Below are 16860 nucleotides of genomic sequence, written 5' to 3'. Positions count from 1 at the left end.
ATATATATATATACACAGACATACTAAAGCAATGTAACCATGTAAAATCTATATATATTTTTTTACATTTAGGTTTTGATTACTTGCTTATTTGTTTTTTATCTAATAGGTTTGTGCGGAGGAGAAGAGTGCCACCTTAACAAATTTGGCCCATATGATGAGCCTTTACAGCACACACAGTTACTCCAGAGACTGTGGCAATTGGATCAATGTTGTGTGTCGATATATTCACGATTCCTTTTCAGATATAACATTTAGCCTGGTCACTTATCTCGCTGAGGTAAGAATGAGAGTTATTGTACTGTCTGTGATCATGTGACAGACTCATTTTATTCATCACCATGTCATATTTGCTGTTTTCAGTGGAAGGGGTCATTTTACTGGCAGATGTTTCTCAGTATGGGCACCGTTGGAAATGTGATGATGTCACATCCTTTTCTCTGGAATACAAAGTAATTAAGGCAAATTGTACAGTGGGAATAGCTTAATTAAAAAATAAGCATCCGTTGAATAGCCGTTTTGTTACTCCAATAGAAAGATTGCCGGTGTTATGATTAATCTTTGGTCAGCCCCAAAATAGGTGCCACTATCCCAATGAGGCATGATACTCTACTTCCAGAAACCAGACTGCGGCTACTCTAGGATAGTTCTTTTCAGTGGCGACTCTAGGAACAATATATAGGGGGGCACATAAGATACCACAGTCAAAACGGGGGAACACTAATAATTTTCACCACCTAATCATACCATTGAAAAAAACTAAAGAAGTATATATAAATAAGATTACAAAATACGAGAGTAATGCGGTATGCAACCTTTTTATTGTACTAACCTAATACTTAGAAGACGAGCTTTCAAGAGTTTTTCTTTCTTCCTCAGGTATTGCTTCAGGCTTGAGAAAGAGAGGAAAACTCTCAAAAGCTTTTCATTTTCAGCAAACACCAGGGCTGTGTAAATAATCACCTATGTTACACAGCTATAGAGGACTACAAATCCCAGCAATACATTATACAGTAATGCAAAATACCACCAGCTGCAGAGGGACTACAAATCCCAGCAGTACATTATACACTAATGCATAATGGCACCGGCTTTAGAAGCCTACATTTCTCAGCAACACATTATGCAGCCTTGCGGAATAATACCATCAGCTATAGAGTACTACAAATCCCAGCAAAACATAGAGCAATGCAGAATAATAGTATATACATGTTTCACATACTCTGTGCTGCTGCTCTACTCTGGGGTTCTGGCCTAATGTATTGGGGTATTGGGCAGAGCTTGTCAGGAGGGGTGAGGAGGGTCTTAGTAAGGGGAGATGTGTGGGTGGCAGAAGCGCTGTAAGCAGGCATTGCGTGGCTCCCCAGAAGGCGGCCGCAAGGTCCCCAGCAAGTGCTGGACCTAAAACACCTAAGTCAATTTGAAAAATGTGAGTGCTGGTACCGGCTTTTAGTATTGGGACAGAGGTCAGTTATAACGCAGAGTGCATTGGTCAATAATGTATCGCAGGGTGCGGAGGTCAGTAATGTAACGCAAAGTGCGGAGGTCAGTAATGTAACGCAGAGTGCGGATGACAGCAGTGTAACGCAAAGTGCGGAGGACAGCGGTGTAAGATAGAAAGGGACTTACAGTTTTGATGTACTAGATCATGTGGTCTGTCATGCCCTCTTCTTCCTCTCGGGGGGGTGGGGGGACAACGATGTTTCTCCCATGTGAAGCCCCAAGCAGCCTTGATGCGTCTTCTCTGTCTCTACTCTGCTAAAATACATGAGCAGCCATTGGCAGTGCTGCACTCTCCCTCTTAGCCAATAGTAGCTGGGGTGGGCGGAGGAAGATACAAGTGGTTGCCGACTGCCGAGGAGCCCGTACAGCAGGGGTCTCAAACTCAATCTAGTCGGGGGCCACTGGACACAATTTTTAGTCCTGTGGGGGCCGCTACTGTATACGGTACCAGTGTTAATGTCTGCACATGTTACAAGCGGCAACTGTCACCCATTCAAACGAATGATTGGGTGACAGTTGCTGCATGTAAATGCCTGCAGCACACCGCATGTATATCATATGTGAAAGGATTACATGCAGTTAGGAATCTGTCACTATCCTTGGATACACAATTGTGTATCCAGAGATAGTGATTGTTTTTGTAACTGCATGTAATCATATCACATACAATTACATGCGGTATGCAGGCGTGTACATGCAGCGGCTGTCAACCGATCATTAACTTGAATGGGTGACAGTTGCTGCATGTAAACGCCAGATTAGGGATTCCTGCTGCAGAAAAACGCAAGTTTGTGATACAGGAATCCCTAATCACACCTGAAACCTGTGAATGGGGCCTAATATAAACACAGAAAAATACAATCCCCCCACACTAATACACCCCCCTGTACAAATAAAATAATACACTCCCCCACACACACATAATACACTTTGCCCCCCTTCCAAGCCCCCCACACACATATAATCCTTTCCTTCCAGGCCCCCTCACCTGCTTTCATCTGTGCAGGGAGGAGGCACATCTTCATTGACTGGTGATCTAGTGGTGATCATTAGTATGGTCTGCACTAGACATTACTAATGATCCATCATTCGGCCGGAGCTCAGAACTGACAGAGCTCCGGCCGGAGCTGACAGGAGCAGCAATGCGGTCTGCATCCGTCGGAGATGCAGACTGTGTAGCTGCTCCGGCAAGTCGGGCACGCGGTCCGTGACCGTGTGACCGACTTGTCAGCTTGCTGCAGGCCACTTAGTACCGGCTCGCAGGCCGGAGATGGCCCGCGGGCCGATACTTTGACCGTAAGTGAAGCTGTACAGCAGCGGCCGTTTTAAAGGGGAATCAACGGGGGGGGGGGCAAGGAATAACCTAGGGGGGCAATTGCCTCCCTATAGAGATGCCTATGGTTCTTTTATACAGCATTGGTATTTATCTCAAAGAGATGAGTTACCACAATAAAATGGTTTCCATCATAAATGGCAACCACTAATCTAAACCATTGAATTGCTTCTTTTCCAAATATTTTGACAATATCTTTATTTTACTGCACAAGCTTTGCATATTGTGGTAAATTGATTATATTTAGGGGTCAGTCTGCCCAAAACAGATCTTTTAGCTTGTTTTAACAGAAGCTGGGTCGATCTGCCTCATGGCAAGTAGTTTTCTTGTGTCTCTCAGGCTCTCTATGGAAGAATTCTATTATCAGGCCCATATACCTGCTGCAGCCACTGTAAGAAAAGATTGGGGGGAGCAGCACTTCTTTTTGGATTCAATAAAATATAGATGATATTATAAGGAATCTAACAGGTCTGGGTACACCCAGAGGTGGGCAGGAACACCCCCAATACTGAAGGGGGGGGGGGGGGGGTTGGACAGAGCTGGGAAGTAGGGTGGGAAGATCTTACTGTTGGAGCCTCTAACACAAATAGGCCACTGGGTTTATATCGACCCACCAAATTCCTTGCTTGTCAGTGGACTTACCCTATATTTTACACTTGTACTTATGTCTGTATGTTGCTTGTCTTTGCCTTACAGCTCCTGGAGAAGGGCCTGTCCAGCATGCAGCAGTCATTACTGCAGATCATCTACAGCCTCCTCAGTCACATTGACCTCTCTGCTGCACCAGTGAAGCAGTTTAACCTTGAAATTATAAAAGTCATAGGAAAATATGTTCAGGTGGGGATTTTTTTTCTAGCTTTGGATGTATTCTGTGTTATCATTGTCTATCTAGCATAAAGTTAAGCTGAGCATAGCTGGTTTGAATTTCGGACCAATTCTTGCTGAATCGGCTAAAACTCAAGCTGTGACCCTGTCGGTACCACCTGCCTCTACAAAAAAAGATTTGGAAATCATCTGAGCCAGGTGGAAAAATCTTGGCCGAACAGTGATTGCATCCTATCAGATGTTAGGGTACGAAAGCAGCCACACGTGCCTGAACGCTATTTACCGAAGCCAGAGGAATCTGTTGATTTTCTCTTGTTCCGCCCGAGTGTTGAAGGAGAGACATCTGTGTTTGGCTAGCTTTAGGGTACATAATGAGAACAGATGAGTCAACCCCAACATCTCTGCCCACATTCACACTTGCACATCCACGGTAACGCGGCAGTACGCACTTGAATTGCCATTCATTTCTAATGGCACCCCAAATGCGGATAGGAAGACGCGTGTTTTTGCTCTGCGTTTGCGCACATAAAAACGCACACAAACACGGAAGCAAAAAAAGCGGGACACGTGTCGCAAAAATCTGCTACATTAGCTTTTTTTGCCGCATTTGGCGCGTGTGCAGGCCCCAGTGAACACAATGGGGACGCCGGGCAAACGTGGCCCATAAACGCGCAAACTTGACACATGTTCACGGAACACGCAGGTGTGAATGCTTGGTCTAGTTTTGTGTCTGTAGGGTATGTGGTCGTTTTTCTTTCACATTTTCACATCAGCGTTTTACTTTTTTTATCTGAGCTTGTATGTTTGGTTTTGTGTGTGTGTGTACACCAAGGATTTTCATTGTTGTGTTTGTGCTATTACATGCATTCTTCTCTTCAATGTGGTGGACATTCTCCCCAGAGCAAGGAACCACTTTGCATTCACAATGTCATTCATTTAATCTACCCAAGTGGAGTTTTTTCTTCTTTTATCCATAAAGGCCAGATGTTTTATGACTTGTAATTAATTTCCAATGTCTTGCTCTGACAGAAGCATTTCTTTTTTGGCTCCTGTCAAAACCACAACATTGTATAATTCAGGGTTCTGTTCAGGAATGCCCCAGAGCACTTAGCCAGCTTGCTGTAAACTGCTTTATATAGCTGTGTGCTTGGCTGCAACACTTTATTCAGGAGCACTGAAATGAAAGCACTGAAATGAGGTCAGCTTAGCAGTACCAGCAATACCATTCTCAGAACTCTGTTGCTGCAGAGATGTGCATAGCTCTGTTTTAGAAGTCGTCTTGTATTCCACAGAAGAACAGACTTAAGGTGAAACAGAATACGTACCTAATACAGTTCTGTCGGCACATAAGAGGCACCTGCAGAAGAGTAGACATTAGGTACCATTTGACTTCTGTGGAAAATTCCCACGCTACATCCAGTTAGTTTGAACTATTAGAAATACACACAGCATTTTGGAACCTTGGTCATTATGCTTATGGTATATTTATAGAGTCTCTGCGCAGTCTCTGTTGGCCATTGCAATCAGGGGTTCCTGTTATGACCACATACTGTATGTATCTGTACTTGAGCATCAGAAAATCGTATAAATTTAAAGCATATGTCAAGGAAAATAGAAAAAAATACACATCTTTAATCGATGCACATTTGCCGGTGTATTCTCCGGGGGGAAGGGGGGGGGGCTAATTAGTTTTTTGTTGTTGTTTTTTTTTAAATAACACAGCAGCTCTGAATATCTGACAAGATCAACAGATATTTTTTGCACTTATAAAACAGAAATTTTTTGCACTTATAAAACAGATATAATAAAACACTTTCAATGGCCAAAAGGGAGCAAATAAGAGAAGTTCATTGTTAGGGTTTACATAGACTTTAATCCCCTGGCCTCACTGCTTATTAGATGCTGTGAGATGGTGTAAAGTAGACAGTGGCTGCCCTCTGCTTATTTACTTACGCTTATCAGGTATTGTTTTCAACCATTAGCATTATTCAGGATGGGCAACTTTCAGATGACACATTGTGCTTAGCTCCCGATTTTGGTGTTATCTACCACTTGACATGTTGCTCTCTTTTGCCTCTCTTTCAGCCGTAGTTTTTGTGCTCGTGTTCTTTGTATAACCATACATTTCTTTTTCTCTTTGCCCTGTCAGAGTGCGTATTGGAGAGAAGCACTGAATATCCTTAAACTTGTGGTCTCCCGCTCTGCCAGTCTAGTAGTGCCAAACGACGCTCCAAAATCCTACAGGGATATAAGCTCACCCGAAATATCATTTACAAAAATCTTTAATTGTGCCTCCAAAGAGCTACCTGGAAAAACATTAGATTTTCATTTTGACATATCAGAGGTGAGATTATGGTTAATGAGGATTGCTTGTTGCTCATATTTCCATCTCTTTTCATGCCTCCAACTTAAACATCATCAAATCTCACATTGACGTGTGTTTCCATGTAGACACCGATTATAGGACAGAAGTACGGTGACCAGCACACTGCAGCAGGAAGAAATGGGAAGGCAAAAGTCATCGCTGTAACTCGAAGTACATCCTCCACTTCTTCTGGATCTAACTCCAATGCTCTTGTCCCTGTTAGCTGGAAAAGACCACAGCTTTCTCAGGTAATGGAAGATGACAGCTGCATTGTGCAAGTCATTCTTCCCTTATAAGTAACAGTTATTCTTGATATTCGCGACTATGAACAATTAAGGTTAGATTGTGTACACAACATTTTCTAACATACCTGCTAGATCAGGCACTATTTGCTGTTTCCAGAGTATGTTTTTTAGGGTAAAATCCAACTCCAGGCTACCATTTTTCTTACATTTAAAAAAAAAAAAGCAGCTCAGGCAATAACTTCAATTGGAAGTTTTCCCATGCAGTACCTCTTTTCAGCATAAAGATGTCCTTAGTGTTCCGGGTTTATGCCCACCATCATCACTTCCGAGCTACTTTCTGCCTCAGTAAGGACTGCCCACCACTGAGAACAAGTCCCTGTGGAGTCACATGACAGGCCTGAAGACTTCATAAAAGGTAAGTATAAAAGAATAGCAGACAAAATAATGCTGAGGGACCTTCAAGGAAGGAAGAGGTGGAAATGTGGAGCCTGCAGTTGGGCTTTGAGTGCTAACCAAGCTGAAAAGCCAACTGTGAAAGCTAATGGTGACCAGCTGTACAGCTTTGATAACACTAGCGAGTCAAGGGTGCAAAACTAAAATGTTAAATTACAGCAGTAAAATTGCCACACGACACTGTATGGAGAAATGTTTGTGGACACCTGACCATCACATGGACACCACACCAAATAATTGAGTTCAGGTGTTTCCACTGAAGGGTACTGTTAACTCTACAGCATATTAAGACATTTTAAACAACTGTACGCTTCCAACCTTATGGTAACAGTCTTGGAAAGGCCCTGTTCCAGAATGACTGTGCCCCTGTGCACAAAGCCAGTTCCATAAAGACATGGCTAGATGAGATTGGGGGGAAAACTTGAGTCGCTTACCCTCAACCCTGTTGAACACCAGATGAATTGGAATTTTGAAAAGAAGTCTGTTGTTTGAAGAGGTGAGTATATTTTATGTACCTCATCAGTCACACTAATGTGGAACTGTAACTGTCAGTATCTGTCTATAAACAACAATATTTAAGTGCTTTTTCACATTATGTAAGTTGAGCTGTGGTTTTCTGCACATCACCGCGTGTGTATGGTGTGAACAGGGCACAGAGAAAACAATTGTTTTCTTTGTGCCCTGTTCACGCCATGCTTGTGAACAAGCCCTAAAGTGGGATTGGGTTACCGCACTTTGTGTACTGCTCTTTGCCTTATTAAATGATCTCACGTATGTTTGTTTATAAGACTGAGCACTGCAGAGAAAGCTTTAAGATGCTTTGACTGTTTTAGTGCCACTTCCGCTGTATCCTACTATCATTCTTCTCTACATTCACATCATTGTAGTAGAATTTACATACAGTAAGAGTTATTGTGTATACTGCACACAGATGCCTCTACCCACTGGAAGGCCATGAAAAAGGAGAAAGTTCTTCCGGCACCCACATAGTTAATACCCTGCTGTGAATTGTCAAGCCTGGATCTTCTACCTAATCTGTGCTGAGTAGCTGGTTCATCCTGCAGGTCAAAGCTTGTGAGAAGGGATTTTTTTCCAACAGCATCCATATTCTCTTCTAACTGCTTCCACAGTTTATAGGTTCCCTCAAATGGTGTAGGCTGCTTGTAACTTGTACAATGTAGGATTAGAATAACTGCACTGTTTAATCATTGCTTCCATTGTGCCACTGTAAGAAATTAGGGTATTAAGAGCATCTGATCAAAGGTAATTTCTCTACCTGCCGTTGATTTGTTGTTTTCTGCTTGTTTCTTATTACGGATTGATAAGAAGATACACACTGTTTCTGCTAATTTTCTTTTCCTCTATTACCTTTCTTTTCCAGAGGAGAACCCGAGAAAAGTTAATGAATGTCCTGTCACTGTGTGGGCCTGACTCCGGTCTCCCCAAAAATCCATCAGTAAGTGTGACTTGTTATCGCATCTGCTAATTAAACCTGCTTTAATTGCGCTCCTTGCATGTCATATGACTGTAGCTTAATAAACACTTTGCTAGAAGAGCCTCAGCACCTGGAAATTATCACGAGTCAGCCACACACAGAGAATGTGAGTGTTTAAAAGGCTTGTGTTCCAATCTCTTCTCTCCACAGGTGGTCTTCTCATCAAATGAAGATCTTGAGGGTGGAGATCAGCAGACCAGCCTGATTTTGAGCACAGAGGAAGCCATTCAAGAGGAGGAAGTGGCTGTCGAGGACACCGGCAGCGAACAGCAGTTTGGTGTCTTCAAGGACTTTGATTTTCTGGATGTTGAGTTGGAAGACGCTGAGGTAAGAGCCCTGTGTCTGTCTTTTAAATGTCGACCACTCGCCACTGGAAACCCATTTATTGAAAATGCTAGGGGGTTTTGGCTGAAGCTTTTTAGAAATCATTACTGTTAATGAAAAGAAAATACTGAATCAGAACAGATATTTAGTAAATACATGTAGAAAACTGATCAAATTCTAACCATAAAATATTGCAGAGTTTTAGGGAGGATCTTCTTTAAAGCATTTTATTAATTAATCAGTATTCATAAGGTACAATATGAACATAAATACAAGGAGAGTTGTCTTTCTTTACACAGCCAGTTTAGTAACCTCTCACTCTTTCTCTAATTTCACAAAACCATTGTGTCTGCTTAAAATAAAAACCTTGCTACTGGACCCCATTGTTTTACATTCCTTCCATGACTTGAAACACTGACTTGAAAAAGTTGGTCACTTGGGGTTGTGTAAAAAGTTTTTAATCATATTAAAATCTGATCAGTTCTAATATGAAATAGCCTTGGTTAAAAGGTGCCATTGGCTATCTCACAAGATGCATACTGATTCTCAGCCATGCAACATTTGTTCAGCATCACTATTACTGTTTTGAAACTAGTTATAAAGGCTCTAAGGTGGACAGTAAAAGCTTCCATTAGAGGTTTCACAAACAGGTATCTAACATAATGATAGATCTCCTGCAAGGCGCTTAAACAAATGAGACCTAATGTAAAATTTTAAGTGTGAGCATTAAAAATATAAATGCTTCAGTGAAGACTGTTACTGCTTAGAATCACCATCAAAAGTCTGAAACCAAAATTGGATGACTTTCTTTGGGGTTCTATGGTCAGGATGTGTGATGTATCCTTGAGTCCAAGTTTTTTAATTATCATTAGTTTACAGCTTGCATTCACCTGACAAGTCTGTCAGGAATTATGCAAAGTTACCCTGGGTTTACTTTAACAGACAGGACTTGGGTACGTGGGTACCTGGAGGTACATTTTAGGAGTGCCCTGGGGGACTCAAACACCTTATGTAGTTGAGAACTTGGCCTTTAGTCTATCGGCTATGGAGGATACCCAGCAATATATGGGGAAGTATGTGCAAGAGTGGACAGGCCAAAGGTCTTGACCACAGAAGCTAGGGCAGATTTGGCTATTAGAGCACTATCAGGGTGATTCAAAAAAGCAGTTGCTATACTTTTCTGTCCTTTTCTGTGAAATCCTTCATTAATTAATTAAGAAACAATTTCTATGCTGTTTACAACATGTGTGACAAATTCAGACAGTTCCTAAATGCAGCAGTTTTGCATTGTGTAGCTGTGGCTGCAACATATTCAGAATTGTCGCCATATCGGTATTAGGAAAAAGAGGTGCTAAATAAGACCTATTTCTTTTTTGAGATAGTAACAGTGACGGCAGGAATCTGTCCTTGCCAGTGTAGTGAATAGCAAAGACATTGTAATATGGTGCAACACTCTGGAGCTCTGACCTGAACACCTCCTGAATGATGTCAAGTTTTTGGCTTGATAAAATGGAGGACATCCCTGAAAAAAAAAAGCTACCTTGTAAACCGGAAGTGTTGCACAGGATGCCACCATTTTCCAACTTTTGCTGGGTTTGTTGTGATCACTCAGTTGGTGTGCAGGACAAAGTTCTGGGTCCACATACAGCCCTTCCGCTGGCCACAGAGGGCTGCTGGATGTCATCTACTCCTGCAGGCTCTCCATAGGTGCTTGGAATTCTGGCTGTTCGTGAATGCCATTTATTTCTTTTTCTAAATTAAATTATCAGTGTTAATACAGAATGCCAGTGCACTGTGTTCATTGTTTCACATGTGTACATTGATCACTGGGGAATGTTTTTCCAAAGTAAGACAGCTGTTATCGGCCTTCGAGCTTCGAACAGTAACTGAAATATCACTCTTGGGTAAAGCTCAGACTTCTGCACATTTTCAAACTCACAGATCTCGTACGGAGGGACAGAGTTTCAGTTAGGAGAGATGGGGGAAAGGACGGCTGGACTTCAAACTGCAATAAATCACTTCATACCGTCCTCACTCTAGGTAGATGCAGGAATATGGGCAGCTCTACCTAGAGCGAGGACAGGAGGACGGCTGGACCCCGTATAAGGTGATTTATTGCAGTTTGAGGGCTTGTTCACACCGAAAGCGTGTGCGTTGCAGAGCGCTAGCTGCTGGAACGCACCACGATCGCTAAGGAACTCCCCCGCATTTTGGGGCGTGGTGGTGCATTGAATTCAATGGCACCCCTTCCACGCCCCCCGCAGTGCGATCGGATGCGTGGCAAAACTTTGCCAGCGTTCCTTTCCACTACAAACGCAAAAAATAGAGCAAGAATTCAATGCACCGCCACACCCCCTCCCGCCCCAAAACGCGGGGGAAAGTTTCTCAGCGATCGCAGTGCATTCCAGCAGCTACCCCTCTGGAACGCACACGCTTTCAATGTGAACAAGGCTTGAAGTCCAGTTGCCCCCCCCCATCTCGCATAACTGAAACTCTGTACCTCATTACGAGCTCAGCCTGGGAGAGAATGTGCAGAAGCCTGAGCTCTGCAGCTGTGATCGAGTGATCACGATTGCAATGCTTTCCAGGCTTGAATGCAAATATTAAAGAAATGCATATTTTTTTATATATTATTAAGTATCCATTTCTTTAATTTTTGCAAAAGGTGAACTTATCCTTTAAAGTCGGTACTTGCCTTGCATCACAGCAGTAGAGTAACTGTTAAAATTAGTACTTTTTAGACCATGACAGGTTCGCTTCAAGTCTCCAGAATGAATGGAAACCGCAAGAGAATATTCTGTTCCTGACCTCTCTGGAAAATGCGAGTTGCCTGTGTTTCATGCAGATGTGGTGGCTTCAGCACTGCCTGTATGCAGATCAGGAGTTGTGTCTTCTTAAGGCTGGGCACACACCTTACAACCATCTCAAGACTTTTGTCTTGCGATGGTTGTAAGGTAGTTAAAAAAACGTACGATCTGCCTATCTTGCATAGGCAGATCGTACTTGCGATGATCGCAAGCCACGCCCCCTGAGGGGCGGGCTTCCGATGACCGCAATGCCGAACGGGCAGTGTGCGCTTGCGCACACCGGCCCGTACGGCTTTTATCGTACGAACATGCCACAAACCCGCCGAACATCGTACGATGCTCGGCGGGTTTTCGAACATGTCCGTAAGTTAAAAGTCGTGCGACCTTACAGTAGTAGAGGTCGCACGGCTTCCACACACCTTACGATTATCGTACGATTATCGTAAGGTATGTGGGGACCTTAAACCTCATATTTGTGTCCAGGGCACTTACTCAGTATTAAAGCCACAGGCAGCTGGGCAGCTAGCATTCTTAGAAGGAAGTCAGCAGTCTTTGTGTAGGGTTAATTTAAATAACTCTGCAGAATGTTAATAGTATATAATTTCAGGCACTTATCATTTCCTGGTAATGGGTTATTTCCAATCCACCCTCAAAGAAGAAAAATAAAAACTGTCCTGATTCCTGTCAGCCCTAATGTACCCTGTACAATAACACGGCAGTATTGCTCTGCCCGCCGTTAAGTCTGTATAAGTGATGTTTAAGTGATACATAATTGTTTTCTCCTGCCTTTGTCTTTGTCCTTTTTACTTATGAATATTTGTGTTTTCCTTTTTGCTAACCAGGAGCTGCAGGTAAGTTGCAGCCTGGTGGAGTGGCTTGTTTTAGCTGTGATCCCATGTGGTGTGTGTTTGTGCAGTATATAAAATGTGCAAGGTTTGCTGTTTGATTAATAGACATGTAAATTGGCCAACTTATCTGTTCCCTTTTTGATTCTCAATGTTCTATGTAAGAATTGACATAAGTTGCCTAAGTGTGTTCTTTGATTTCTCTCCACAGGGTGAAAGTGTCGATAACTTCAACTGGGGAGTCCGCAGACGTTCTTTGGACAGTATTGACAAAGGCGACACTCCGTCTCTGCAGGAATGTCAGTACTCGGGAAGCACTCCTAGCTTAAACTTAACCAATCAGGAGGACACTGATGAGTCTTCAGAAGAGGAAGCGCTGACTGTCAGTCAAATTCTGTCTCATTCACACATGGTATGACATCAGAGTCAATGCTTAAAGTGCATTTCCACTTTTGCAGCCAGATTGGGATAACACCTATTCTGTATTTCTCACATGTTCTCATTCACATAGCATAACTTTAAAAAGAAAAAACATTAAAAATTGCAGCTTACATAATTTTTGTTTTGCCATGTTACTAATTTTCCCTGAACTGAATATTCCTCTGTAATGTAAGGGGGCTGGAGAAGTTACCTTAAAGCAGAACGCCTTGCAAATGTATTCTTAACCCTTGTAGTGGGGCTAACCCCCCCAATGCAAGGCTTAAGCGCTTGTTTTAGTCTTAAACATCCATCTTTGCTGTTGTGACTGTTTTGTATTTTCTGCTTGTTTCCTGCAGCTTAATAATGATTCCACAACAGACGACAACATGGCTGACCACGTGGACCACTTCCTCCAACCTCAGGACTCACTCAGTAGTGCTCTGACAGAGGAAGTGCTGCAAACCAGAGCTGAGACCCCCACTGTGGAGGTCACCCCTCCAGATAGTGCTAACAGTCAGCTGCCTGAGGTGGGGAGAAATCTGGGCTGGTGCATGGCTGATCTGGGTTCCTTTTAGTTCTGTCTAAAAGATTTGTGTCTTGATTTCATGCAGCTGTCCTACACTTAAAAATGAGATCTATTTGTTTGTTTTGTTTACCTTTTCATATTTCTAACCTGTTTGGGGGTTTTAAACGCAGTATTATTTATCATTATAATTGCACACACCCCAAAGGTTACAAATATTCATGTTGAGCTGTTACTGTTTTGGGTGAATTGGTTAATTTATTGTACCGTTTTGGGCATGGTTATGTTGATTCTAGAGCAATTTATTTTCTCTTTGGTGCTTCTTTTGTAGCTGATCATTTTATTCATTGTGTGTGATTTGGGCTGTAATTGGGGTTAGGACCTCAGGCCAGCTCTGTTAGTGATTGATTTTTTATAACCATGGTGACACAACAAAATTCCAGCTTCACAATGTTGAATGGCCTGTGTGTGGAGGAATGGCAACTGGGGACCAGCTATGTGTAAGTATCTCTACTTCCGTCATAAATTACTTTTTTGTGTTTACCGAGAATGTAAGAGTTCATTACTATCATTAATGCAACTGAGCCCAGAGTGGCAAGAAATTACAAGATCGGGTCCTTAAGAACGCCCATAGATATCACATCTGTTTGTCTTTGAATATCGTGTGCTGTGTTGGCACCCGACGTTTCAGTCATCTGAAAGATGTATATGGTGAAAGCCTTGTTCCCTTCCCTTAAAGTGACACTAAACCCCAGAGTTAAATCTTAAAAATGCATTTAAGTACCCTAATTATTAACAAAAATGTATCTTATTTGTGTATCGCTCAGCTGTAGATCCTCAAATCATCTCTGAAATGTGAACGTAGTTAAGAGGAATGCAAACAACTCTGGGCCTCTGTTATTTGGTTATATATATTGCATTGTATTTTTATTGAAATCCTAAGGGCTCAGTCACACTAGATGCAGTGCGTTCCGGCCCGATTTTGGCCAGAACGCACTGCCTCGCATTGCAGCCGGCTCACTTTTTAGTGGGGCAGGAGGGGGCGTGGCGGGCCATTCAAGTGAATGCGATCCGACGCAATGCAATGCGCCGCACGGGATCGCAAAGCACATTGTGCCTGCAGTGCGATCAAAATGCTACAAGCACTATTTTGATCGCACAGGACCGGACCGCAGGCACAATGTGCCTTGTGATCCCGTGCGGTGGATCGCATTGAGGCCGGAGGACGTTCACTTGAACGGCCCGCCACACCCCCTCCTACCCCACTAAAAAGTGAGCCGGCCACAATGCGAGGCAGTGCGTTCTGGCCAAAATCGGGCCGGAACGCACTGCATCTAGTGTGAATGAGCCCTCACAGTTATAGTAATTTAGGACTGAATATTCATATTCTTACATAAACCCAGCCACAACTGGTTCCCTTTAAAGAGACTGTCACAAAGTACCAGGTTCTCTTGTAAGAACTATCCCTTACCCACAAATACTTTAATTCCTGTACTCTGTTCCACCGTCAAAGCCCAGAGTCTATACCCTCTGTTGAACACTTAAACAAGGTTAGTATCTTCCTCGGATGACAGTGTTTGGGGTCTTGTGATTGCCTGCTCAGACCCAAGCACTGCATTCTGGTTGGAGATCACATGTTCCTTCATAGCCAGAAAGACCAGGTTTTACTGACTACTGTCAGAATAGCAGGGGAGCACTGATAAGGTGAGTATCAGGGAGTAGATGGTGGTTCTGTAGAAATAGAATCTCTTTAACCCTTTTGTGTCCAGAAGGTCATTAATGCCCAGGGCAACTTAAGCAGTGTTGGGATGCATCAGTTAACTTAACTATAACTCTTTAACTAATTTGCATTCCTTAATAATTATATATCTATTAGGAACATTAGAAGGCTCTTTTTATCATAGGCTGACAAATGCACAAAAATGTAAAAAATAACAACAGATTTTTACATTGCCTGCAATGGCATTGTAAACGCGTCATATCTGTAGGATGTTGAAGTGTGACATCTAGTGCAGAGATTGAACAACTCCAATCTATAAATGCACTAGATTTGCATTTTAACTGACCACCCCATGGCCTTTTGCCAAGATTGCATCTGTTATTGTGTAGCAACGTGGCATCCTGAGTGTGAAGCTGTCTTCACTGCAAAAGGGCAAATTCAGAAGTAAGTTTGCAATATAGTGCAAGTATGCCATGCTTATGCCATGCATGCGCTAGTTAAAATAGCTGCTTACTGATATAGTTTTGCATAAACAGCAAGGATAATCACAATTTTGGGGATCAGTATTAAAGGTGAAAGCATCTTAACAAGTGCCAAGACATCTACATTTTAATTTGTATATTCTGGCATGCTCTATCCTTGTTGTATCACGGTTATGGTAATGTTGGAGCTGGGGGACCCATGAGCTAATAGTTAATATTGCCTAGGTGAGGAAAACTGCAGCCAATGTCAAAATTATGTTCATGATTCTGTCCAGCCTCATAGCACGTATGTAGAACATCTTTTTTGTTTGTTTTAAGAAGCACAATATTGCAAGGTGATTGACCATCGTATTACCCTCATAGTGTACGCTAGCCTGATGAGCTGTTTGTTTTTAGGATGCCAGCACAACGATAAAGGATGAGCAGTTGAGTACAGCAAGTGAGGACACCAGCTCTAATGCTACACAAGACCAGCATGAAGCATTGATTTGTCAGGAGCCCCTGGAAGTGGAAGAAACATGTGACCTCCTAGAACCACCAGCTTCAAGCAGCCCCCAGGATTCTATCTGCGATGATGAGGTTACACTCGCTTTAAAAGAGCTGGATGAGCGATGTGAGGAGGAAGAGGCTGATTTTTCAGATGTGTCCAGGTTAGTTCTTTTTATCTGTTTTTGTCAACTATGTTTTATATAACACTAGTTGTTCTCTTCACAAATATATCTAAAGTCCTCTGTCAACCGGCTTTGACTTGTTGATGAGCTTCTGAGATCACTCAGAAGTTGGCATGTGCATTGACCTGCAGTTGACCTCCTTCTGTCCTGCATTTGATTTGCTTGAAGCAGGTTTTGCATTTCCATAGACTAGTATAAGAATGTAAAACCAATCTGATGTGAACAAAAACCCGTCGACACAGGCCCTTAGTGAGCTCAAAGAGTTTTGTATGTGACAGCTTCCTTCTTTAGATGCTTAGGAGTGCTTTCTAGGACCGGATGCCAGATTTAGGCATAAGGTCCTAAGACAACTTTTTTGAGCTGCAGATAGTCCCCGGTCCTCTGTTGTAATATTGGGCCAGTTAGCTTGTTTGCTGTGTTGCCAACCCCATAGTTGGACTGCTTTTGGATGTACTGAAGATAAGACTCCCTGTGTCCCTCAATGTACGAGAACAAAAATATATATTTTTGTACTCACTGTAAAATCCTTTTCTTGGAGTCCATTGAGGGGTTTCATCCCTCTGTGTTTATGATCATGGTCTTGGTAGTGCTTTGCTACTAAACTGAGGCCTTCTGGTAGTAGGAGGGGGTTATCCTGAGCTGACTTTTTTTAGATTTGCCAGTGTCCAATCCTCCTGTGGGAGGCAGTATAACCTGAAAGTTAGACCTCCTTTGTCTTTCAATAGACACCAAGAAAAAGATTTTGCTGTGAGTACAAAAAAAAAAAATCAATAACCCTGACCTAAAAAGTCATTCAAAATCCAAATGACAAAATTCTAAGACTCTCCCCTCATCATGAAAGTTTGCACT

The 16860-nt window shown here is 42.6% G+C and overlaps 1 protein-coding gene across 1 annotated transcript in view; it reads left to right on the top strand.

The window, feature by feature from the left end:
- FRYL (FRY like transcription coactivator) overlaps window positions 1-16860 on the top strand; it is a 165625-nt gene that overhangs the window by 131743 nt on the left and 17022 nt on the right. Inside the window, exons 46-54 of the mRNA XM_018575865.1 lie at window positions 110-280; window positions 3533-3673; window positions 5811-6005; window positions 6113-6274; window positions 8106-8180; window positions 8370-8546; window positions 12407-12607; window positions 12972-13142; window positions 15737-15990. Coding sequence (XP_018431367.1) covers window positions 110-280; window positions 3533-3673; window positions 5811-6005; window positions 6113-6274; window positions 8106-8180; window positions 8370-8546; window positions 12407-12607; window positions 12972-13142; window positions 15737-15990 — 1547 coding nt within the window. The remainder of the gene's footprint in view (window positions 1-109; window positions 281-3532; window positions 3674-5810; window positions 6006-6112; window positions 6275-8105; window positions 8181-8369; window positions 8547-12406; window positions 12608-12971; window positions 13143-15736; window positions 15991-16860) is intronic.

This window comes from Nanorana parkeri, unplaced genomic scaffold (assembly GCF_000935625.1).
Source record: "Nanorana parkeri isolate BGI_ZX_2015 unplaced genomic scaffold, ASM93562v1 scaffold54, whole genome shotgun sequence".
Taxonomy (NCBI): domain Eukaryota; kingdom Metazoa; phylum Chordata; class Amphibia; order Anura; family Dicroglossidae; genus Nanorana; species Nanorana parkeri.
This window is presented reverse-complemented; position numbering and strand designations above follow the sequence as displayed.